The following is a 24,783-nucleotide window of genomic DNA, read 5'->3' on the forward strand; positions in this document are numbered from 1 at the left end:
ACCAATAACAAACTCATCAAGAAAGAAACTAGGAAAGAAATACTATCCAAAATAGCGTGAAGAAAATATAATACTGAGAAATTAATCTAATCAAGGAAGTCAAAGACTCACATTAACAAAAACTATAGTATTCTGAAAAAGGATACTTAAGAAAACACCCAGAAAGAAAAAAATTATACCTGTTCCTGGATGGCAGAACAAATCTTGTCAAAATGATCATACTTACAAAATTGATATACAGATTAAATGCAATCACACTCAAAATACCAACAGTATTCCACACAAAGCCAGAGAAAATAATACAAAAGAGGTGTGATTTCTGGGCCACCTTATCACCACCCCAAGTGCTGAGGACCAGAGCTGCACCCAGCACTGAGGAGGAGCCTCCAGGGCTGCCATACCTCTGCCCCCAGCACCTAGGAGGAGAGCAGCCCCAGTGCTGAGGAAGTGAGCCCCACAGGCACCAGCAGCACACATTCCTGCCCCCACCATGAAATGAGAAGACACATAAACAAGTCTCAAAACCAGACTTCCAGATCAACTAAACCAACCCCAAAGGGAAATGAGATGGAACAATCTGATACTCAACCACCTGGACTCCCTGAATTGGCAACAAAAGAGGATCTGGAAAAAATGAAATAAGAAATAATTTCTCAGATAACACCAGAGATTTTGCCCATAGTGCAAGACAAGATTAATGAATCTAGAGAGGACACAGATAAAAAAATAGAGAAGCTGAGGAACATGACAGAATCCTGACATGGGAAACAAATGTAATCCATAAAACAGATGCAAACAGATTTCAAGGAGATCAAAAACTCCATTGAAAGTTTACACAGCAAAATGAGCCAATGTGAGTTCAGAATTTCAGATATAGAAGATAAGATTGCAATTAGTGACCAGGAAAAGAAAAATTGCTTCAACATTGTAAGGGACCATGAGAAATCAATCCTGCAGCAGCTAGACGCTAGACAATGCAAAGGAGAATAACATAAGACTGATTGGAGTCAATGAAGAAACAGGAAAGAGTGCAGATGACATAAAAAACTGTTCACAGAAGTGATGGCAGAAAACTTCCCAAGCAGGGGAAAAGAAATTGATATACAGATAGGTGAGGCATATAGGACCCCAACTAGCCTTGATTAAAAAAAAAATCTACACATAGGCATAAAATTTTTAGGATTCTAGAAACCCAACAGAAGAACAAAATTCTACAAGCAGTTAGAGAAAAGAAACAAATCACATACAAAGGAAAGTGTCGGGAGAAATGCTATATAATTATAGGGACACATCATTTGATTAGGCCTAATTCTTCTGCCTACAGGCCAGCTATGGGATTTTGAGACAGAATTCCATTTTGGACCCTGGTCACAACTGAGACCTCAATGATCCGGTGGTGCTGTGATGCTCCAGGACAAGATTACACCAGCTGAAGACATCCTGGGAGGAACAAAATCTTCATCTACTCAGTTCCTCATTGTTCTTGGATTGTTAAACTTTGTTTATTCCAATGTACTGAACTCTCTGCAAGTCATTTGTTACACCTTGTTTATCTGGATGTGCTGAACTCTCTGCAAGTCATTTGTTACATGTTTCTCCTGATGTGCTGAATAAAAGGTGTGGTAAACTGGGCGCTTTCATCTTTGCCACCCAGAGCAGCACTGATCAGACTCAAAGCTCAGGTTCTTCTGAAAGTCTCATTTTTCTACCTTTCCTATATAAGTTAATTTGCCTTGTGCTGCTGTGGCTTGCAGGAGAGTAGGACTTACTGCAGACATTCTAGTAATGTTCCCTTTCCCTGTTCCCTACAGGAAAGCCCATCAGAATCACAGCAGACTTCTCAACAAAAACCCTCAAGGCAAGAAGAGCTTGGAGTGATGTGTTTCAAGGCCTAAAGGAAAACAGCTTTCAACCCAGACTGATGTACCCTGCAAAACTCTCTTTCAAAATCAATAGAGAAATAAGATAACATGACAAAGATCACCTTAGGAACTTCATGAATACCAAACCAGCACTTCAAAAAATTTGAGACAACATCCTAGGAAGAGACAATGAGGATGACAACCTTAGGAAGCCAAGCAGAATGAATCCATCAGGCACGACAAGAAATTAAAGGCAAAGGGGGAGAATACAACAAAAAGAAAAAGTCATGACAATGACAAGTCAACATGTGTCAATCATAACCATCAACATTAATGGTTTCAATTCACCAATCAAAAGAAATAGACTGGCAGAATGGGTCAAGAAGCAAGATCCAACAATATGCTGCAAAAAAGAAACACATTTAATTCAAAAACTCATAGACCGAAAGTTAAAGGGTGGAAAACAATACTCCATGTGACAGGAACTCGAAAAAATGCAGGAGTAGCTATCCTCTTTGCAGTTCAACTGGATTTCAACCAACACTGATTAAGAGAGACAAAGAAGGGGCTGGGGATGTAGCTCAATGGTTCTGCTGCCTGCCTCACAAGTGCAAGATCCCAACTTTGAATCCTCAGTACCAAAAGAGAGACAAAGAAGGACACTATATCCTTGTAAAGGGAACAATCCAAGAGGAAGAGTTGACAATCATAAATATATATGCACCAAACAATGATGCACCCAACTTTATTAAACAAATACAAATGGACATGAAAAATCAAATAAGCACTAATACAATGTTAGTTGGGGAACTCATTACCCCACTTTCACAAATAGATAGATCAACTAGACAATAAATAAGCAACAAAATACTAGAACTCAAACAAACTCTTGAACAAATGAACTTAACAAATGTTTACAGTGTGTTCCACTCCACAAAATCAGAATACACATTCTTTTCAGCTATACAAGGGTCATTCTACAAAATAGACCATATACTTGCTCAGAGAACATGTTTAAGTATGTGTAAAGGAATTAAAGTTATGTCCTGTATATTATCTGACCATAGGGTGATGAAATTGGAGATCAAGAGCAAAAGAAACCACAAGAATTTCATAAACACATGGAAATTGAACAACGCACTTTTGAATAACCAATGAGTCACAGAGGAAATTATAGAAGAAATCTGACATTTCCTTCAATTAAATGAAAATGACAACACAACATGTCCAAATCAATGGTACATAATGAAAGCAGTTTTATGAGGGAAATTCAAAGCAATGAATACTTATATTAGGAAAATAGAATGAGTCCAGTTAAACAACCTGATGCTGAACTTCAAGCTTCTAGAAAAAGAAGACTAGGATAAACCCAAAGCTCATACAAGGGAGGAAATTGTAAAGATCAGAGCAGAAATCAATTCAATGGAGACTAAGAGAATGATACAAAAAATCAATGAAGCCAAGAGTTGGTTCTTCCAAAGAATACACAAAATTGACAAACTCTTAGCCAGCCTTATCAGAAAAAGGAAAGAAAACACCCAAATCCATGGAATTAGGAATGAAAAGGATGAAATTACAATGGACTCAGCAGGAATCCAGAGGATCATCAATACCTACTTTGGGAACCTATATGCCAATAAGATGGAAAATACAGAAGAAATGGACAAATTCCTAGATAAGTATGAATAACCAAAGTTGAAGAAAGAAGATCGAAAAATTCTAAACAACACAATATCAATTAATGAAATTGAAAATGTAATTAAAAACTTGCCAACTAAGAAAAGCCCGGGTCTGGATGGCTTTACTGCTGAATTCTACAAGACATTTGCAGAAGAACTACTGCCACTACTGTTTAAACTCTTTAATGAAATGGAAAGGGAAGCAATACTCTCAAATTTATTCCTGGAAGCAAGCATCACCTTGATCAGAAAAGCAGAGAAAGACCCAACTGAAAAAGGAAAACTACAGGCCAATCTCACTAATGAATATAGATGCAAAAGTCCTTAATAAGATACTGGCAAATAGAATGCAGAAGACCATCAAGAAGATCATCCAACCTGATCAAGTGGGATTCATCCCAGGGATGCAGGGATGGTTCAATATACGCAAATCAATCAATGTAATACACTACATCAATAGAGTCAAGGACAAAACCCATATGATCATCTCAATAGATGTAGAGAAAGCATTTGACAAAATCCAACATGCATTTATGATAAAAACCCTACAAAAAATTGGAATAGACGGTCTCTACCTCAGTCTGATAAAAGCCATCTATGAAAAACCAACAGCCAATACCATGCTAAATGGTCAAACACTGAAATCCTTCACACTAAAATCAGAAACAAGACAAGGATGTCCACTATCGCCAATTCTGTTCAGTATAGTTTTGGAAACATTAGCCATGGTAATTAGACAAGAGAAAGAAATAAAAGGAATCAAGATAGGAAATGAAGTCAAACTGTCATTATTTGCAGATGACATAATACTCTATATAGAAGACCCCACGAACTCCACCCAAAGTCTTCTAGCCTTAATAACCAAATTCAGCAAAATAGTTGGATACAAGGTCAACACACAAAAATCAATAGCTTTCCTCTACATGAACAACAGACTCACTGAGACAGAAATAGGGCAAACAATTCCTTTCACAATAGCATCCAAAAAATTGAAATTCCTAGGAATCAACCTAACAAAAGAAATCAAAGACCTCTTCTCTGAGAACTATGGCACTCTGAAAAGAGAGATTGAAGACAATGTCAGAAAATGGAGACATCCCTTCTTGTTCCTCGGCAGGAAGGATCAACATAGTGAAAATGGTCATACTTCAAAAACTGCTATATAGATTCAATCCAATCCCAATAGAAATTCTAGGAGCATATTTCACAGACCTTGAGAAATCAATCCAAAATTCTTTGGCTAACAAGAAGGGCCCTAGAATAGCAAAAGCAATTGTAGGTAACAGAGACGTGGGATGGGATATCACAACCCCCAACTTGAAACTATACTACAAAGCTACTGTGATAAAAATTGCAAGGTACTGGTAAAGAAACAGACTGAGGACCAGTGGAACAGATTACAAGACGCAGAAACAGCACCAGACACCCTCAGGCATCTCAGTTTTGACAAAGGTGCCAAACACCCTCGCTGGAGGAAAGATATCCTCTTTGACAAATGGTGCTGGAAAAACTGGGTTTCAACTTGACAAAGATATAAAAGTAGACCTATATCTCTCACCATGGAATAAACTAAAATTGAAATGGATTAAAGATCTAAATATTAAAACAGGAATTGCTGAGCCAGTTGGAAAAGAGGTGAGGTGGAACTATTGAAGACATTGGTGTAGGAAAAGATTCTATGAACAAAACCTCAGTTTCCCATGAACTAGCACAATCAACAAATGGGATCTCTTGTTATTAAAAAAGCTTCTGCCTTATTTACACTGTCAGTTTCTCACACCAGAGAAACTATTCAGTATTTACACATGTGTGTCCTATTTATTTCACTTAAGACTATTGCCTCAATGTGCATCCACTGAGCTATAAATGTCTCTAATTTCTCATTTTTTATGGCTGAGTAGTACTCCATTTTATAAAAAAAACACATTTTCAGTATCCAGTCTCCAGTTGATGGGCATTTGGGCTGTTTCCAAGTTTTAGCTATCACAAACTGTGCTGCTCTGAACATGGGTGCACATGTATCACTGTGGTATGATTCTTTTAATTCTTTGGGGAAGATCCCTAGCAGTGGAATAGTGTGGTCAAATGGGGCTTCCAGTCCTGCTTCTTTGAGGTATCTCCATACAGATTTCCACAGCGGTTGCACCAGTCAATATTCCCACCAGCAGTGGGGCAGTGTTCCTCTTTCCACACAGCACCACCAGCATTTCTTATTGGTTGATTTCATATTAGCAGCCATTCTTTCTGGGGTGAGGTGGAATCTCAACATTGTTTTCATTTGGATCTCTCAAATGACCAGTGATGTTGAACATTTTTTCATGTATTTATTTGCTATTTCTACTTCTTTGTCTGAGAAATATCTGTTCATTTCAGATACCCATTTTTGGATTGGGTCTTTAAATTTGGGAGGTCTGATCTTTTTAAGTTCTTTATAGATTTGAGATAGCAGACATTTGTCTGAGGAAAAGCAGGTGAAGATTTTTTCTAACATTGTGGGTTGGCTCTTCACACTGCTGGTGTTTTCTCTTGCTGTGCAGAAGCTTTTTAATAAGAGGAGATCCCACTTGTTGATTGTTTGTGTGAATTCATGAGTAACCGAAATTTTGTTCATAAAATCTTTTCCTACACTGATGTCTTCAAGAGTTCTACTTAACCTCTGTTCCAACTGGTTCAGTGTTTCTATTTTAATATTTAGATCTTTAATCCATTTTGATTTTAGTTTAGTGCATGGTGAGAGATATAGGTCTAGTTTTAATCTTTGGCAAGTTGAAACCCAATTTTTCCAGCACCATTTATTAAAGAGGCTATCTTTCCTCCAGTGAGGGTGTTTGGCTCCTTTGTCAAAGATGAGATGGCTGAGTGTGTCTGGAGTTGTTTCTGCATCTTCTAATCTGTTCCACTGGTCCTCAAGTCTGTTTCTTTGCCAGTACCATGCTGTTTTTATCACAGTAGCTTTGTAGTATAGTTGCAGGTTGGGGATTAATAGGTAATGTGAAATAGGAAAAAAAAGGGGTAAAGGGGAAGGAAGTGGGAGGGGTAGGGGAAAGGAAAGAAGGGAATGGAATTAATATGAGAAAATGGAATAGTAGGAACAAAATCTTTATAAATAGGGAGGAATGGAGGGGTTGAAGGGAGGGCTGGGAAAGGGTGAAAAATAAGAACCAAGAGAGACTATGTAAAGGTGCAAATTTCCAATGATAAAGGTCATTATATTGTATACTTAAAATGTACCAATGATTAGAATGAATAATCGATAATGCAAAATAGGAAGAAAAGGCCCAAAGGGGTAGGGGTAGTGACAGGGGCAGGGAAAAGGAAAGAAGGGAAAGAAAAAATAATGAGAAATGGAAAAAATGGAAATAAAGTCTTTGTAAATAGGGAAGGGAGGGCTAGGAATGGGGCAAAATAAGAACCAAGATGCATCATCTAATGGTACAAGTTCCCAATGAGAAATATAAATGTCTTGTACACCTAAAATGTACCAATAAAAGAATTTAAGAAAAAAAAAAGATTCTGCACAGCAAGAGAAACCACCAACAGTGTGAAGAGACAACCCACAATGTGGGAAATACTTTTCACTTGGTGTTCCTCAGACAAAGGTCTACTATCTAGAATCTATAAAGAACTTAAAAAAATCAGATGTCCCAAATTTAAAGACCCAATCCAAAAATAGACATCTGAAACAAACAGACATTTCTCAAAGAAGTAGAAATAGCAAATAAACATGAAAAAATGTTCAACATCACTGGTCATTTGTGAGATGCAAATGCAAACAACACTGAAATTCCACCTCCCCCCAGAAAGAATGGCTGCTAATATGAAATCAACCAATAAGAAATGCTGGTGGGGTTGTGTGGAAAGAGGAGCACTGCTCCACTGCTGGTGGGAATATTGACTGGTGCAACTGCTGTGGAAATCAGCATGGAGATACCTCAAAGAACTAGGAGTGGAAGTCCTATTTGACCCAGCTAATTTCCTGCTGGGTATCTTCCCCAAAGAAGTAAAAGAATCATATCATACTGGTATATGTGCACCCATGTTCATAGCAGCATAATTTGCAATAGCTAAAACTTGGAAGCAGCCTAATTGCTCATCAACTGGAGACTGGATGAAGAAAATGTGTTTTTAGCCAGAAAAAAAATGAGAAAGTAGAATTTATAGCTGTATGGATGCACACTGAGGTGATACTCAAGTGAAATAAATAGGACACACATGTGTAAATATTGAATAGTTTCTGTAGTGTGAGAAATTAAAAGTGTAAATAAGGACTAGAAGGTATAATAGATAATGTGAAATAGGAAGAAAAGGGGCAAAGGGGAACTGGAAGTGGGAGGGGTAGGGGAAAGGAAAGAAGGGAATGGAATTAATATGAGAAAATGGAAAAATGGAAGCAAAGTCTTTGTAAATGGGGAGGGACAGAGGGGTGGAAGGTAGGGCAAGGAAAGGGGAAAAAATAAGAACCAGGAGAGCTTATGTAAAGGTGCAAATGCCCAGTGATGATTGTCATTATATTTTATACCTAAAATGTGCCAATGAAATTAATTCAAAAATAATAAAATGCATATGGGACCAAAAGAGACATAGAAAAAGTAAGCATGGTAAACAAGAGAAGAGAAGGCAACACAATCCTAGACTTTAGGTTACATTACAAAGGTACAGTGTTCATAAATAAGCCTTATACTGGCACAAAAACAGACATGTGCACCAATGAAATAGAATAGCACATGCAGGAAAATTCCCAGGCAGAAACATATTCTGGAGAAAAGATAGCCTCTTTAGCAAATGGTGCTGGTAAAATAGGTTGTATACATGAAGATGAATCGACCCATATCTCTCACTAGGTAGTAAAGTAAAATAAAAATGCATCAAAGATCTGAATATTAAAGCAGAAACACTTTACCTACTGGAAGATTAAAAAAAGTAAAATACTCGAAGACATAGGTAGGCAAGGACTTTCTGAACAGAACCCCAGTTGCATAAGAAATAACATAAAGAATCAAGAAACGGGGTTATGTCAAATTAAAAATCTTCTGCACACCAAAGGCAACAACTGAGGCAAGAGACAATCATGCAGTGGAAAAATTTGTTGTTGCCAGGAATTCCTCAAAAAACTAATATCTAGAATATATAAAAAACACACAAAAATATAGAACTTCCAAAATAAAAGACCCCATCAAAAAAATGGGCAACTGAAATAGAAACTTTTCGGAAGTAGAGTACAAAAGTTCAATACATACATGAAAAAATGGTCAACATTGCTGGCCATTAGAGAAATGCAAATTAAAACAGCACTGCGAACGGTGTTGCAGGCGGCACGTGCTGCGCTCCAAGCCTCAGATGTACGGGAGCGGGGTGCAGCACAGCAATGGCCTGACTGAGGCCTCTGGAGGTGACAGTGTCCTCACACACGCAAAGGATGGCTGTGCTTCTGGGTCCAGAGGGTCGCTGTCTGGGGAAGCAGCGGGCCTGGGCGAGAACGAATCTTTTAATAGTTTACCCTTGTCTACTGAAGACTTTGACCAAAGCTGCTGTCAGCCCAAGGACTGCCTCAGAAACCAGGGAAACATTTGGGAGACCCTGGGCCCAGTGGACCCTCAAGCATGGCAGCTGCCGACAGCGGATCCTGGCTCCTTCTTCTCTGCCTTAGATAGCAGGAGGATTGTCCTGAAGCACCAGGCAGAGAGCAATGCTAAGACGACCTTTCATTCAAAGAATTAAAAGGAAGGACAACTTCTTCAGATAAGACCTTCAAAGTTCCTTGCATGAAAAATTATTTAAATATTGCACACAAATCGTTGTGGAAGAAGAAAAGAAAATTCAACTTGTGGGTCTCAACAGGAGCGAAGCTAATGCAGCTTAAAATAATCCCAAAAAAGAAGCGCTTATCTGTAGGCAGAGTGCCCCTGATTCTTTTCCTGTTCCAGATGATTAGTGCACTAGAAGTACCTCTTGATTCAAAACTTATTGAAGACTTGGTACAACCTCCAACCATCACTCAACAGTCTCCAAAGATTACATCATTGACCCTCTGGAGAACATTGTAATCCAGTGTGAGGCCAAAGGGAAACCTCCTCCCAGCTTTTCCTGGACATACAATGGGGCTCATTTTGATATAGATAAAGACCCTTTGTCACCATGAAGCCAGGCTCAGGAACACTGATAATCAACATTATGAGTGAAGGGAAAGCAGAGACCTATGAAGGCATCTATCAGTGTACAGCAAGGAAGGAATGTGGAGCCACAATTTCTAATAACATTGTTATCTGCCCATCCAGATGGCCATTGTGGACCAAAGAAAAACTTGAACCAATAACACTTCAAAATGGTCAGCTATTAATACTTCCCTGTAGACCTCCAGTTGGATTAGCACCAGCTATAATATTTTGGATGGATAATTCTTTTCAAAGACTGCCACAAAGTGAGAGGGTTTCCCAAGGTCTGAATGGAGACCTTTATTTTTCCAATGCCCTCCCAGAAGATATCCGTGAAGACTATATATGTTATGCCAGATTAAATCACACTCAAACCATACAGCAGAAGCAAGCTACTTCTCTGAAGGTGATTTCAGTGGATGAATTGAATGACACTATAGCTGCTAATTTGAGTGACACTGAGTTTTATGGTGCTAAATCAAATAGAGAGAGGACACCAACATTTTTAACTCCAGAGGGCAATGCAAGTCACAAAGAGGAATTAAGAGGAAATGTGCTTTCATTAGAGTGCATTGCAGAAGGCCTACCTATCCCAATTATTTACTGGATAAAAGAAGATGGAACACTACCTACCAACCAGGCATTTTATCAGAACTTCAAGAAAACCTTGCAGATCATTCAAGTTTCAGAAGCAGACTCTGGAGATTACCAGTGTATAGCCAAAAATGCATTAGGAGCCATTCATCATACTATTTCTGTCACAGTTAAAGTGGCTCCATATTGGATCATGGCACCTCGAAATCTTGTGCTGTCTCCAGGAGAATATGGAACCCTGAACTGCAGAGCTAATGGCAACCCCCAAACCCAGAATTAGCTGGTTAACAAATGGAGTTCCAATAGAAATTGCTTCTGATGACTCCAGCAGAAGAATAAATGGTGATACCATAATTTTTTCAAATGTTCAGGAAAGATCCAGTGCAGTTTATCAATGCAATGACTCTAATGAGTATGGATATTTACTGGCAAATGCATTTGTCAATGTGCTTGCTGCACCCCCACTAATCCTCACATCTGAAAACACACTGTATCAGGTTATTGCAAACAGGCCTGCTTTCCTAGATTGTGCTTTCTTTGGGTCTCCTCTGCCTACCATTGAGTGGTTTAAAGGAGCTAAAGGAAGTGCTCTTCATGAATACATTTATGTTTTACATGAAAATGGAACTTTAGAAATCCCTGTGGCCCAAAAGGACAGTACAAGAACCTACACATGTGTTGCCAGGTATAAATTAGGGATAGCAAAGAATGAAGTTCACTTGGAAATCAAAGATCCAACAAGGATCCTTAAACAGCCGGAACACACAGTTGTGCAGAGAGAGAGGGCAGTAACCTTTGAATGCAAAGTGAAACATGATCACACCTTAATCGCCACTGTCACATGGCTGAAGGACAATGGCGAGCTGCCCAGTGATGAAAGGTTCACTGTGGACAAGGACTACTTGGTGGTAATTGAAGTAAGAGATGATGATGGGGGAACCTATATGTATGTGGCCAACACCACTCTGGATGATGTTTCTGCCAGTGCCAAGCTCAGTGTTGTTGCTCCTACTCCAACTCCAGCTCCCATTTATGATGTTCCCAATCCTCCCTTTGATTTAGAATTGACTAATCAACTGGATAAGAGTGTTCAGCTCTCATGGACCCCAGGTGATGACAACAACAGCCCTATTACAAAATTCATCATTGAGTGTGAAAATGCAATGGATGAGTCAGGGCTGTGGTGCCACCAGGCTGAAGTTTCTGGAACGCAGACCACAGCCCAGGTGAAGCTGTCTCCATCTGTGAACTACTCCTTCTGGGTGATGGCGGAGAACAGCATTGGGAAGAGCCTGCCCAGCGTGGCCTCCGAACAGTACCTGACCAAGGCCCCAGAACCAGATAAAAATCCCATGGCTGTGGAAGGATTGGGATCTGAGCCTGATAATTTGGTGACTATGTGGAAGCCCTTGAATGGCTTTGAATCAAGTGGGCCATGCCTCCAGTACAAAGTGAGCTGGCACCAGAAAGATGGTGATGATGAATGGACATCTGTGGTTGTGGCAAATGTATCCAAATATATTGTCTCTGGCACACCAACCTTTGTCCCATACCTGATAAAATTTCAGGCCTTGAACAATGTGGGGTTTGCTCCAGAGCCAGCGGTAGTCATGGAACATTCTGAATAAGACCTCCTAGAGGTGGCTCCCGGGAACGTGTGTGTGAATGTGGTGAACAGTACCTTGGCTGAGGTACAATGGGACCCAGTGCCCCTGAAAAGTATCTGAGGGCACCTGCAAGGCTACTGGATTTACTACTGGAAGGCACAGAGTCCATCCCAATGAAACAGATGGCACACTGAGAAGAAGATCCTCAACTTCTAGGGTAGCAAGACCCATGGCATGCTGCCCAGCCTGGAGCCCTTCAGCCACTACTCCCTGAATGTGCATGTGGTCAGTGGGAAAGGGAAGGGCCCAGCCAGCCCAGACAGAGCCTTCTGCACTCCCGAAGGAGTCTCTAGTGCTCCCTCACCTTTGAAGATTGTGAATCCCACACTAGACTCTCTTACTTTGGAATGGGATTCACCGAGCCACCCAAATGGCATTTTTACTGAGTACACCCTAAAATATCAGCCAATTAACAGCACACATGAATTAGGCTGTCTGATAGATTTAAAAATTCCTGCCAACAAGACACACTGGACTTTAAAAAATTTAAATTTCAGCACTCAGTATAAATTTTATTTCTATGCCCAAACATCCTCAGGATCTGGAAGTCAGATTACAGAGGAAGAAATAACAATTGTGGATGAAGCAATGGCAAACCAGCAGGTGGACATTTTGACTCAGGGCTGGTTCATAGGTCTCATGTGTGTTGTCATTCTCCTTATCTTAATCTTGCTGATCATTTGCATCATTAGAAGGAATAAGGGTGTCAAATATCCAGTTAAAGAAAAGGAAGATGCCCATGCAGATCCTGAAATCCAGCCCATGAAGGAGGACAATGGAACTTTTGGAGAGTACAGAAGACCACAAGCCTTTGAAAAAAGGAAGTCAAACACCTTCAGACAGGACTGTGAAAAAAGGAGATAGTGATGTTATCCTGTTGACCATGGTGAGGGGGTGGATGGCCAGTTCAACGAGGATGGCTCTTTCATTTGACAATACAGTGGTAAGAAAGAGAAAGAACCAGCTGAGGGAAATGAAAGTTCAGAGGCATCGTCTCCTTTCAACACCATGAATTCCTTTGTTTAACCTTTAAGGTCTTTGCCAATGTCCCATTTCTCTAGAATATTTATTTTAAGCACTTGTTTGTCAGCCCTCTCATACTATGAACATATGGGTTGGAAATATACTTTCTGCTGTATTCTAATATTATGAGCACAGTTCAATCAAGAATACAACTCACTGCGCAAGCTCAAGGACCCGAGTTCGATACTCGGTCCCCCCCCAAAAACAAAAAACATAAAAACAAAAAAAACCCCAAAAAACAAAAAGAACACAACTCAATCGAATGATATGTTGATGTGAACTCAAGTGCAAAGTGCATATACTTTTTCATTTAATGTGGATTTTTTTCCATTTTTTCTGAACTTGATCAAAATAGTGCAATATCATCAATATTATACAATAGGATGCATGGAAAATGCTACACATTTAAAGGACATATCTGTTTATGTTATCAAAACATGGTTTGACACTTTGTTTATACTATCCTCAGCTGAACCCCTAAATATGAATTCCATTTTTATTGTCAAGAGTGTTACTGTAGTATTTTCTAGAACTTCAACATCTGTGGACATTGTTGTGAAATCGGTGACTCTATGTCTAGCTGTTGTTAGTCTTTTTGTGAGACTGTTAGGAACAGTATGTACAGTATATTCTTGCTAAATGAGTTAATTATGACACTTGCATTGCTGATGCTTACTGAGACCTTGTTACCTGCTCTTTGCTCCTGTTATTTCATAGGCTTCTTAATCTTCCAGGTATTACAGCAACACAGTATTCTACTTTTTACTTTATCTCTATATTCAGTTCTTGTTAGGCAAAAACAATGTGTATTGCAATAATGCATTTTGGCATTTGTGCCATACTGAAAGAATTGAAAGCAAATCACCCAAATTAAATTTCAAAAATTATTCCACAAAACACAGGGCAAGACACATGCAGTGCTTTCAGAAAATAAGCATTCCATAACAACACATTCTCTAGCAGCTGGTATAGTCAGCTCCATCCTAGATTACTATCATTGTCAAAGAGTAACTTTCAGAAAGCAGAGATAATGAAAACTGCAATACTGAAAAAAAAAAGAAATGTGAAAATAAAAATGGCAAGACATCATTTTAAGGAGCATTTCTCCATAAATATAAAAAGAAGAGATTTATCATAAACTGGGGCACATGATGATTTTTGTGACCTTTCATGTTTTCTATTCAAACAAGTCACATTCAGTAAGAAGAATGGCAACATGATAGAATTAATAGAAAACCAAACAAATTATTTTAAACTAAAAGCATACTAGAGCATGCCAACCATAGTATTTTATTCTCTAAGGTTTGACCTACATGAGCTTTTGCAATTCTTTTCAGCATTAAGCAATGTGTAAAAAAATTGCAATGGACACATTACAGAATCTGACAAATGCTTAAAAGACCAACAGTCAAAAGGGATTACATCTGAAGTTTAAATATATAGATCCTATCATATTTATAAACAATATCTACCAAAAGGTTAAGCTCCAAATATGAAAGTCTATAACAGCCTATGGGTGAAGGAATGCTGTTTCCTTTGCCAATAAATTGGTTTCTCATAACTTGCACATGTTTAATTTTAAGTAAAGCTTTTATATGTAGATATTTTGTTGAATTTGTAAATATACTCAAAGTATAGATGATGCTATATGCTTATAGGTATTACCTACAAATAAATAGCAAACTGTGTTTATGTTGTATTGTATAAGAAGTAAGCTAACTAATACAGTGTGTGGGATTGGAAAGCATTTAGTTTTCTGTGTTTTTTCCCCATTTTTGTTGTGAAACTGAAAGAGTGGACTTTTCTCCATATTGACAGCAGGTTTCTAGCTCCAATCCTCAGAGCTTTGCTATGGAGCACAGTAGGCTTGGTGATGGGGCATCTTTGACATATGCAGGTAAAGCGTAGTTTGAACTAATCAGGTCAGGATGGCCCTAAGTACTTCAAAGTCTCCATATTCACATTTTGTGGATCTACCTATCTATTGGAAATACAAAAAATAAAATGGGTTTGTCTTGGGATCAGAGAGCACAAAGATAAAAATGACTTTAAATTTGTCAGTGTTTTGAGAGAACAATAAAAGTATAGTTTTTACTTTTCAAAAAAAAGAGTGGCTATTATCAAGAAATCCAATAATAACAAATGCTGGAGAGGCTGTGGAGAAAAAGGGACACTTGTACACCTTTATGGAAACCAGTATGGAGAGTCTTCAAAGACTAAAAATAGAAATTTTACTTAACCCAGCTATTCCCCTTTAAATATTTCCCCCCAAAAGTTAAAGACATCATACCGTAGTGATGTATGCATACCTGTTTTTATAGCAGCACAACTCATAATAGCTAAATCTTGGAAGCAGCCTATATGTGCATCATCAGATGAATGAATAAAGGAAGAGTGGTATTTATAGACAATAGAGTGCTACTGTGCCATAATGAAAGATAAACTTGAGTCATTTGTAGGAAAATGCATTTATTTCAAGGCCCTAATATCAAGTGAAATAAATCAGACATATAAACTTAAATATTGCATGGTTTCTCTTGTAGGAGAAACTCAAAAATAGAAGTAAAGAGCAAAATAAAAAATAGATAATAGGAAGTAGGGTCATAGACATTTTGGAAAAGGGAAGGGGACCAAGAGATAGAGAAAGAGGGGAGGGAAGAGTGGGAAAGGGGTGAGAAAGAATTGAGACATAGAACATCTCGTGATGAAATTATTGCATACTGAAAACACGTAATAAAATTTTTTTAAAATTTAAAAAGAGAAATAATAAAAGCACATTTTTAATAAGTTTGACATTACCAGTTCTCAACTGCAAGTTTTTCTACTGATAATCATAAATTTTTACTTTATGTTAAGACTGTTTTCAGGAGACAGAGAATGAATTAACAAATGTTTAGGTATATTCAAATTTTAGGTGGTGAAATGAGTTTCTTTACAATATTGCATGCTTATGAGTTTATCAGGTTATTTTAGAGAAAAGGCAAATATACCATTAATGAAAAAATTACCAAATTTTGGCATCAAAAATATGAAGAGATTTTAAAAAATTTTACAATGGTTTTTGCTTGAGTAACAATCTTTGGTATACTCAAAATGTATGCTTTGTACATTTAAAAAGGCCAAAAAAGGAACCATTCCCAGTGCCCAGGAGAAGGTTTCTGGGCTGCCGTACCACCACCTCCCCCATCACAGAGGAGGCGAGCCACTACCAGCACCCAGGAGGAGGCTTCCAGGCTGCCATACCACCCCCCTCAGCACAGTGGAGGTCAGCTGTTTCCAGCACTTAGGAGGAGGCTTCTGGTCTGCCATACCACCCCCCTCAGCATAGAGGAGGTCAGCTGCTCCCAGCACTTAGGAGGAGGTTTCTGGTCTGCCATACAACCCCCCTCAGCACAGAGGTGAGCCACTCCCAGAACTCAGGTAGAGGCTTCCAGGCTGCCATATGACCCCCCTCAGCACAGAGGAGATGAGCCCCGCAGGAGCCAGCAACCCCCTCCCTCATCAAAATGGGAAGACACATAAACAAGTTTCAAAACCAGACTTCCAGATCACCTACAGCAACCCCAAAGGAAAACAAGATGAAACAATCTGATACTCAACAACCTGGACTTCCTGAACTGGCAAAAAAAGAGGATCTGGAAAAAATGAAATCAGAAATAATTTCTCAGATAACAGCAGAGATTGTGCCCATAGTGCATGACATGATTAATAAATCTAGAGAAAACACAGATTAAAAAATAGAGGAACAGAGGAACATGATGGAATCTCAACATAGGAAACAAATGGAATCCATAAAACAGATGCAAACAGATTTCCAGGAGATTAAAAACTCCATTGAAAGCTTACACAGCAGAATGAACCAATGTGAGGACAGAATTTCAGATGTAGAGAATAAGGTTACAATTAGTGACCAGGAAAAGAAAAATTGCTTTAAAATAGTAAGGAACCATGAGAAATCAATCCAGCAGCTGCTAGATGATGCAAAGAAGAATAACATAAGACTGACTTGGAGTCAAAGAAGAAATGAGAAAGAGTGCAGATGACATAAAAAAACTGTTCACAGAAGTGATGGCAGAAAACTTCCCAAGCAGGGGAAAAGAAATTGATATACAGATAGGTGAGGCATATAGGACTCCAATTAGACTTGATCAAAAAAATCTACACATAGGCATATAATTATTAAGATTCCAGAAACCCAACAGAAGAACAAAATTCTACAATCAGTTAGAAAAAAGAAACAAATCACATACAAAGAAAGCCCATCAGAATCACAGCAGACTTCTCAACACAAACCCTCAAGACAAGAAGAGCTTGGAGTAACATATTTCAAGCCCTAAAGGAAAACAACCTCCAACCCAGATTGATGTACCCTGCAAAACTATCTTTCAAAATTGATGGAGAAATAAGATACTTTCATGACAAAGATCACCCTAGAAATTTCATATGTACAAAACCAGCACTCCAAAAATTTTTATACAATATTCTAGGAAAGGTCAATGAGGATCACAACCCCAGGAAGCCCAGTAGAATGAATCTGTTGGGCACGACAAGAAGTTAAATACAAATGGGGAGAATTCAACAAAAAGAAAATGTCATGACAATGATAAGTCAATACATGTCAGTTATAGCCATCAATGTTAATGGTCTCTATTCACCAATGTAAAGAAATAGACTGGAAGAATGGGTCAAGAAGCAAGATCCAAAAATATGCTGCATACAAGAAACACACTTAATTCAAAAAGAAACTCATAGACTGAAAGTTAAAGGGTGGAAAACAATACTCCATGTGACAGGAACCTGAAACAAAGCAGGAGTAGCTATCCTCTTTGCAGATCAAGTGGATTTCAAACCAAAATCTGAAACACTTCTGGTCCCAAGAATTTCAGATAAGGGATAGTCAACTTGTATGTATAAATCTATTGTGAACATGTGTTTTCATTCCTCTTAAGTAAAACCTTAAGAACAGAACTGTTAGTTCTTAATAGTAATACAAGAAATTTCTATATTGTTTTCTAAAATGGTTTTATAATTTTACATTCACATTATCAGTATTAGAAAGTTTGAACTGGTTCACACCTAAGCTGACAATTTTTCTTTTAAAACTTTTAACTTCATCTTCCTAATGAGTGTATAACCTGATTTTGTTATTGTACTGATTAGTATTTTTTTGATTCTAGTGTTGCACACCTTTCCTTGTGCTGTACTGGCTATTTATCATCTTCTTGTTTCTACTTTTTAATTGGGTTGTCTATTAATGAGCTGTAAGTGTTCTTTATATATTCTGGTCATAGGTTATATGCATTGTAAATATGGTCTGTTTAAGGACTACTTTTCATTTTAATGATGTCATTTAAAGTTCTAAATTTTGATGGAATCTCATTTATCAATTTTTTCTTTTATTCATCATGTTTTTTGTATCCTAGGAAATTCTTGCCTACCCTAAATTCATGAACATTTTCCCTTATAATTTCTTCTTAAAGTTTTATAGCTTTAGTTTTTCATATTTAGGTTCATAGATCCTTTCAAGTTATTTTTATTTATAAATAAAAGGTTGAGGTTAATATTTTACATACGGATAGCAGGTTTTCTAGCACCATTTGCTGAAAACACTACCTTTTCCTCACTCTTGAGTTGAGTTTTTGTTCTATAAAATGTTAATGTTAAATAACCTTGCAAAACTCAGTGGACCATATATGTGTGGTTCTATTTCTAGATACTCTGTTTTATTCCACTGATCTATATGTCTTTCCTTATGCCAACACTGCCTTGATTACTGTAGCTTTAGAGGAAGTCTTAAAATTAGGTAGTAAATGTCTTCCAACACTTTTTTTTTTCTCTTTTTACTTTTCTAGGTCCTTTGTACTCCTACATAACTTTTAAATTTCAATATTCTATTCTTCATTTATAGCAAGTATACATTCCTCAATTTTTATATATACCTTGTGTTTTCTAATCCTGCTAAATTCAGATTCAAGTTCTAGGGGATCCTAGTGATTTCTTAGTATTTTCTTTGTAGATGATCACTTCATCTACATATAAAGATTTTACTTATACCTTGCCAATCCTATCCTAATTGTTTCTTTTTATTACCAGACTATTTTGGTTTAGGCCTATGTTTCAAAGTTTAATGGACTGATGAAGAGTAGGTATATCTGTCCTTTTTCCCCACCTTAGGGAGAAAGCATTGTATCTTTCCCATTCATATAAGGTGTTTTTGCTGGAAGCATGGAATACATGTCTTATCTGTTGAGAAGGTTCTGTTCTACTTCTAGTCTCCTGATAGCTTTTACCATGAACAGCTGTAGAATTTAGTCCTAATACTTTTTCTGCAACTAATGACAGGATCATATGGATTTTTCCTTTCCTCTGTTAAAGTGATGACTTATGGGAGTGGATCTTCCAATGCTGAACCAAAATTACCATCCCTATAATAAAACCACTTTCTACATACTACCAGATCTGACTTCTAATAGTTTGTTTTGTTAAACAAATTTTATCTATGTTCATACTTTTTTCTTCCATTATCTTTATCCAATTTTAGTATTAGCACAATGTTGATTTCCTAAAATGAGAGAAGTGTTCCTTCTTTTTTCTTCTTTAAATGTTTGACATTTTTATCAGTTAAAATGTGTATGAGCTTGTTGTTGTCATATAGGTAGATTTCCAAGCTAGGAATATATTTTCTTTAATAGGTGCTATTCAAATTTTATATTTCCTCCAGAGTCAGTTTCATTAATTTGTCTTCTAAGTTACTTCTTAGAAGTTGTCAAATTTATTTCAAAACAGATTTTTGTAATATGCTTTCTGTATCCTTTTAAATTCTGTAAAATCTGTGGTAATGTCCCCTAAATTTTGATATTGTAATTAAAACAATGTATAATTGATATTGTGTAGGAGAAAGAAAAGGTCTAAAGGAGTAGAGGAAGTGGGAGGGGTAGGGGAAAGGAAAGAAAGGGAAAGAAAAAATATGAGAAAAGGAAAAAACATGGAAACAAAGTCTTTGCTAGGGTGGAAGGGGTGAAGAGAGTGCAGGGGAAGGGGAAAAATAAGAACCAAGATACATCATGTAAAGGTACAAGATCCCAATGATGAATGTAACTGTATTTTATACCTAAAATATACCAATAAACTTAATGGAAAAAATATAAAAACCAAAAAAGAGAAAAGATAAAACACTTATTGAAAGGAAATATAGATATGAATATATATTTAGAGAAAATTCTAGGTAAGATGACCTTATACTAAGAAACAAATGTAGCCACAGGTGTGGTGGCACATGTCTATAATCTCAGTAACCCAGAAGTTTGGGCATGAGGATTGTGTGTTTGTAAAATTCTATCTCAAAAGAAAGAAAAAAAAAGAAAACAGGAAGAGAACAGAGAAAAGAAGGAAGGATAGAAGAAAGGAGCAAAGGAAGAATAGTAGCAACAAATGAGAGACGATCATAATTTTAGTCTGAAAAATATTTCATTATTTTGTCTGAAAAGTAATTAGTAATGATCTTTGATACTTACCAAAAGCTAAAAAATGAATGAGTAGACCTACGATCATGGCCACAATCCCCACCACTGCAAAGACGGTGACAAACACTACCCATGGGTTCAGGAATCTCGAATTTGATGTCACTCTTGGCGGCCTTAAAAGAGTAGGAGAAGAAATGATGACTCACTTCACTCATATAGTCCATCACTCATGTGATGATTATCTGTATTCCTCAGTCTCTTAACTTTCACATGTTTCTAATTATAGAAATATAACCTGGAGATGAACCTAAACAGTACAAGGTCCTCCTTAATGATTTTTTTCCCCAAGGTTTTTGTTGTTGAGGTTTCTTTGGGTTTTGTTGTTGTTCTTGTTCTTGTTGTTGCTGTTGTTAATTGTTGTTTTTTTCCTGCATAAAACTATTGACTATTTATTAGTTCAATGAGAGAATAAAGAAATCTGACCTGTGGCTTGGAATTGCTTTTTCTCCTACCAATAGATAAAATTCTCAAAAAAATTATAACAATCAAACAAATCAAACAAAATAAAACAGAACAGAAAAAAATCACAACTATTCTGTTTACTGCAACACCTTCTAAGATCCTGAACTGATTACTACTGCAAAAACCTATCTTTCCTGACATCATCCCCAGGATTATACTGGAGAGAGATCATTGGGTGAGGGGTGAGGAGAAAAGTGGAGGGGAAAGAAGCAGGGTTGAGGGTTGGGGGGCCAGACAGGAGTGTTCCTCACAGCAATGCTCTCATCTGTTAACAATGACAGTAAGGGGAGAGGCTAAAGGCTGGGACACAGGACAGCAGCAAGACTTGAAAGGTATTAGAACTGCCTCCACACTAGAGGATTTGTGTGAGTTATAATTTTTTCCTCCAGGATTGTCTTCTATTAGGCATACATTAACTCACAGGCATGTTTCAGATTTAATTAAAAGCCTTAACAGAGATGGGAAGCAGGTACAGTTAGCCAGATTCTAGTCTGACTTTCATTTTATTTTTGTCAAAGTTCTGGAGGTAGACATGGATCTGCCAATTTTCAACTTTGTTAAAAAAAAATTATAGGAACCTGGTCCCGCTGATGCCAGCAGCCTGCCTGAACCCTGCCAGACCATGCCACATGGCATGCTACACTGCTGCTATAGTTTTTTGAGAATTATATCTATTGGTAGAAAAAAAAGCTACACCTAGACATATAATAGTTAAGATCCCAGAAAAGCAACAGAAGAACAAAATCCAACAAGCAGTTAGAGGAAAAGAAACAAATCACATGCAAAGGAAAGCCCAACAGAATCACAGAAGACTTCTCAATACAAACCCTCAAGTTAAGGAGAGCCTGTAATGAAGTATTTCAAGCCCTAAAAGAAAATAGTTTCCAACCTAGACTGGTGTATCCTGCAAAATTATCTCTCAAAATCAATGGGGAAATTAGATACTTCCATGACAAAGAATACCTGAGAAATTTCATGGACACCAAACCAGCACTCCAAACAATTCTAAACAATATCCTAGAAAAAGACAATGTAGGTCACAACTCCATGAGTCCCAATGGAGCAAAGCCACCAAGCAAGGCAAGAAACTAAAGGGAAAGGGGGAGGAATTAAAAAATAAAAGAGCCAACAACAGTGAAACATCATGACAAGAATGAGTCAATATTTATCAATGTTAATGGCTTCAAGTCACAGATGAAAAGAAATAGACTGGCAGAATGGATCAAGAAGCAAAATCCAACAATATGCTCTATACAAGAAACACACCTAATTCAAAACGACATTCATAGACTGAAAGTAAAAGGGTGGAAAACAGTTTTCCACGTGACAGGAACCTGGAAAAAAGCAAGGGTAGCAATCTTATTCAGAGACAAAATAGATTTCGAACCAAAACTAATTAAGAGAGACAAAGATGGTCACTACATCCTTGTGAAGGGAACAATCCAAGAGGAAGAGATGACAATCATGAATATATATGTACCAAATACAAATGCCCTCAACTATACAAAGCAAATATTAATGCACATGAAAAACCAAATAAGCACTACTATAATTGTAGTGGGGAACCTCAATATCCCACTGTCACAAATAGACAGATCTTCTAGACAAAAAGTCAACAACAAAATTCTAGAACAGAACCAAGCTTTTGAACAAATGGACTTAATAGATGTCTACAGAGTGTTCCACCCCACATAATCAAAATATACTTTCTTTTTGGCTGCACATGGGTTATTCTCCAAAATAGACCACATGCTAGCTCATAGGGTATCTTTAAGTAAATGCAAAAGAATTGAAGTTACTCCCTGTATATTATCAGACCATAGTGCAATAAAATTGGAGATCAATAGTATAAGATGCCACAAAACCTCCACAAACACATGAAAATTGAATAACACTCTCCTGAACAAGCAATGGGTCACAGAGGAAATTAAAGAAGAAATTAGACAGTTTCTACAAGTAAATGATAATGCCAGTACAACATATAGGAATCTATGGGACACAATGAAAGCAGTTCTATGTGAGAAATTCATAGCAGTGAATGCCCATATTAGGAAAACAGAGAGAGCTCAAATAAGCAACATAATGCTGAACCCCAAACTCCTAGAAAAAGAAGAGCATGACAAACACAAAGCTCATACAAGAGAGGAAATTACAAAGATCAGAGCAGAAATCAATGCAATGGAGACTAAGAGAATGATACAAAAAAATCAATGAATCGAAGAGTTGGTTGTTCAAAAGAATAAATAAAATCAATAAACCCTTAGCCAAACTTATCAAATAAAGGAAAGAAAAGATTTAATTAAGAATGAAAAAGGTGAAGTCACAACAGATCCAGCAGAAATCTAGATCATCAATACCTACTTCAAGAACCTGTACTCTAATAAAATGGAAAATGCAGAAGAAATGGACAAACTCCTAGACACATATGAATTGCCAAAGTTAAAGGAAGAAGATAAAAATTCTAAACACTCCAATTACAATCAGCGAAATTGAAAATGTAATTAAAAATTTAGCAACAAAGAAAATCCCAGGTCCTGATGGCTTTAATTCTTAATTCTACAAGACATTTAGAGAAGAACTATCACCATTACTCTATAAACTCTTCGATGAAATTGAAAGGAAAGCAATACTTTCAAATTCCTTCCTGGAAGCAAGTGTTACTTTGATTCCAAAACCAGAGAAAGACCCAAACAAAAAAAGAGAACTATAAAGCATTCTCCCTAATGAACATAGATGCAAAAATCCTCAACAAAATACTGGCAAACAGAATACAGAGGGTCATCAAGGAGATCATACACCCTGACCAAGTTGGATTTATCCCAGGGATGCAAGGATGGTTCAACATATGTAAATCAATAAATGTAATCAACTATATCAATAGAGCCAAGGACAAAAACCACACAATCATCTCTCTCTTTTTTTTTTTTTTTGGCACTGGGGATTGAACTCGGGCCCTTGAGCTTTCGAGGCAGGCATCGGAACCACTGAGCTAAATCCCCGGCCCCTCACAATCATCTCAATAGATGCAGAAAAAAGCATTTGACAAAATCCAACACCCATTCATGATAAAACCCCTATGGAAAATTGGAATAGATGATCTTTATCTCATCCTGATTAAGGCTATCTATGAAAAACCAACAGCCAACATCATACTAAATTGTCAAAAACTGAAAACCTTCACACTAAAATCAGGAATGAGACAAGGATGTCCACTATCACCACTCCTGTTCAATATAGTTCTGGAAACATTAGCCACAGCAATTAGACAAGAGAAAGAAATGAAAGGAATAAAGATAGGAAAGGAAGAAGTTAAACTGTTATTATTTGCTGACCATATGATATTCTACATACAAGACCCAAAAATCTCCACCAAAAGACTTCTAGATTTAATTGACAGATTCAGTAGAGTAGCTGGATATGAGGTCAACACTCAAAAAAAATAGCCTTCTTGTACACAAATAACAGACTCACTGAGAGAGAAATTAGAGCAACAATTCCTTTCACAATAGCATCCAAAAAAAAAAAGGAAATATCTAGGAATCAATCTAACACAGGAAGCAAAAGACTTCTACACTGAAAACTACAGCACTCTGAAAAAAGAGATCGAAGAGGATATAAGAAAATGGAAAGACATCCCTTGCTCCTGGCTACAAAGAACCAATATAGTGAAAATGGCCATACTTCCAAAACTGCTGTATAGATTTAATGCAATGCTGATTAAAATTCCAACAATATATTTCACAGAAGTAGAGAAAACAATCCAAAAATTCATTTGGAACCAGAAGAGACCTAGAATAGCAAAAGCAATTCTAGGCAACAGA

At 37.3% G+C, this 24,783-nt stretch overlaps 1 protein-coding gene, 1 long non-coding RNA gene and 1 pseudogene across 3 annotated transcripts in view; 2 read left to right on the forward strand and 1 right to left on the reverse strand.

Moving 5' to 3' along the window:
• Positions 1–7,844, forward strand: part of LOC147825186 (uncharacterized) — a 98,550-nt gene extending 90,706 nt beyond the window's left edge. Inside the window, exon 4 of the long non-coding RNA XR_015441391.1 lies at positions 1,812–7,844. This is a non-coding gene — a long non-coding RNA (uncharacterized LOC147825186). The remainder of the gene's footprint in view (positions 1–1,811) is intronic.
• Tmprss11d (transmembrane serine protease 11D) overlaps positions 1–24,783 on the reverse strand; it is a 122,720-nt gene that overhangs the window by 65,251 nt on the left and 32,686 nt on the right. For both annotated transcript variants that reach the window (XM_021262280.2, XM_087187753.1), the window contains exon 2: positions 20,492–20,613. In XM_021262280.2, the coding sequence (XP_021117939.1) occupies positions 20,492–20,613 (122 nt within the window). The remainder of the gene's footprint in view (positions 1–20,491; positions 20,614–24,783) is intronic.
• On the forward strand, positions 7,852–14,769 carry LOC101703595 (neuronal cell adhesion molecule pseudogene; annotated as a pseudogene).

This window comes from Heterocephalus glaber, unplaced genomic scaffold (assembly GCF_053883595.1).
Source record: "Heterocephalus glaber isolate CG9 unplaced genomic scaffold, H.glaber_assembly_v1.0 deba00001509, whole genome shotgun sequence".
Lineage (NCBI taxonomy): Eukaryota > Metazoa > Chordata > Mammalia > Rodentia > Bathyergidae > Heterocephalus > Heterocephalus glaber.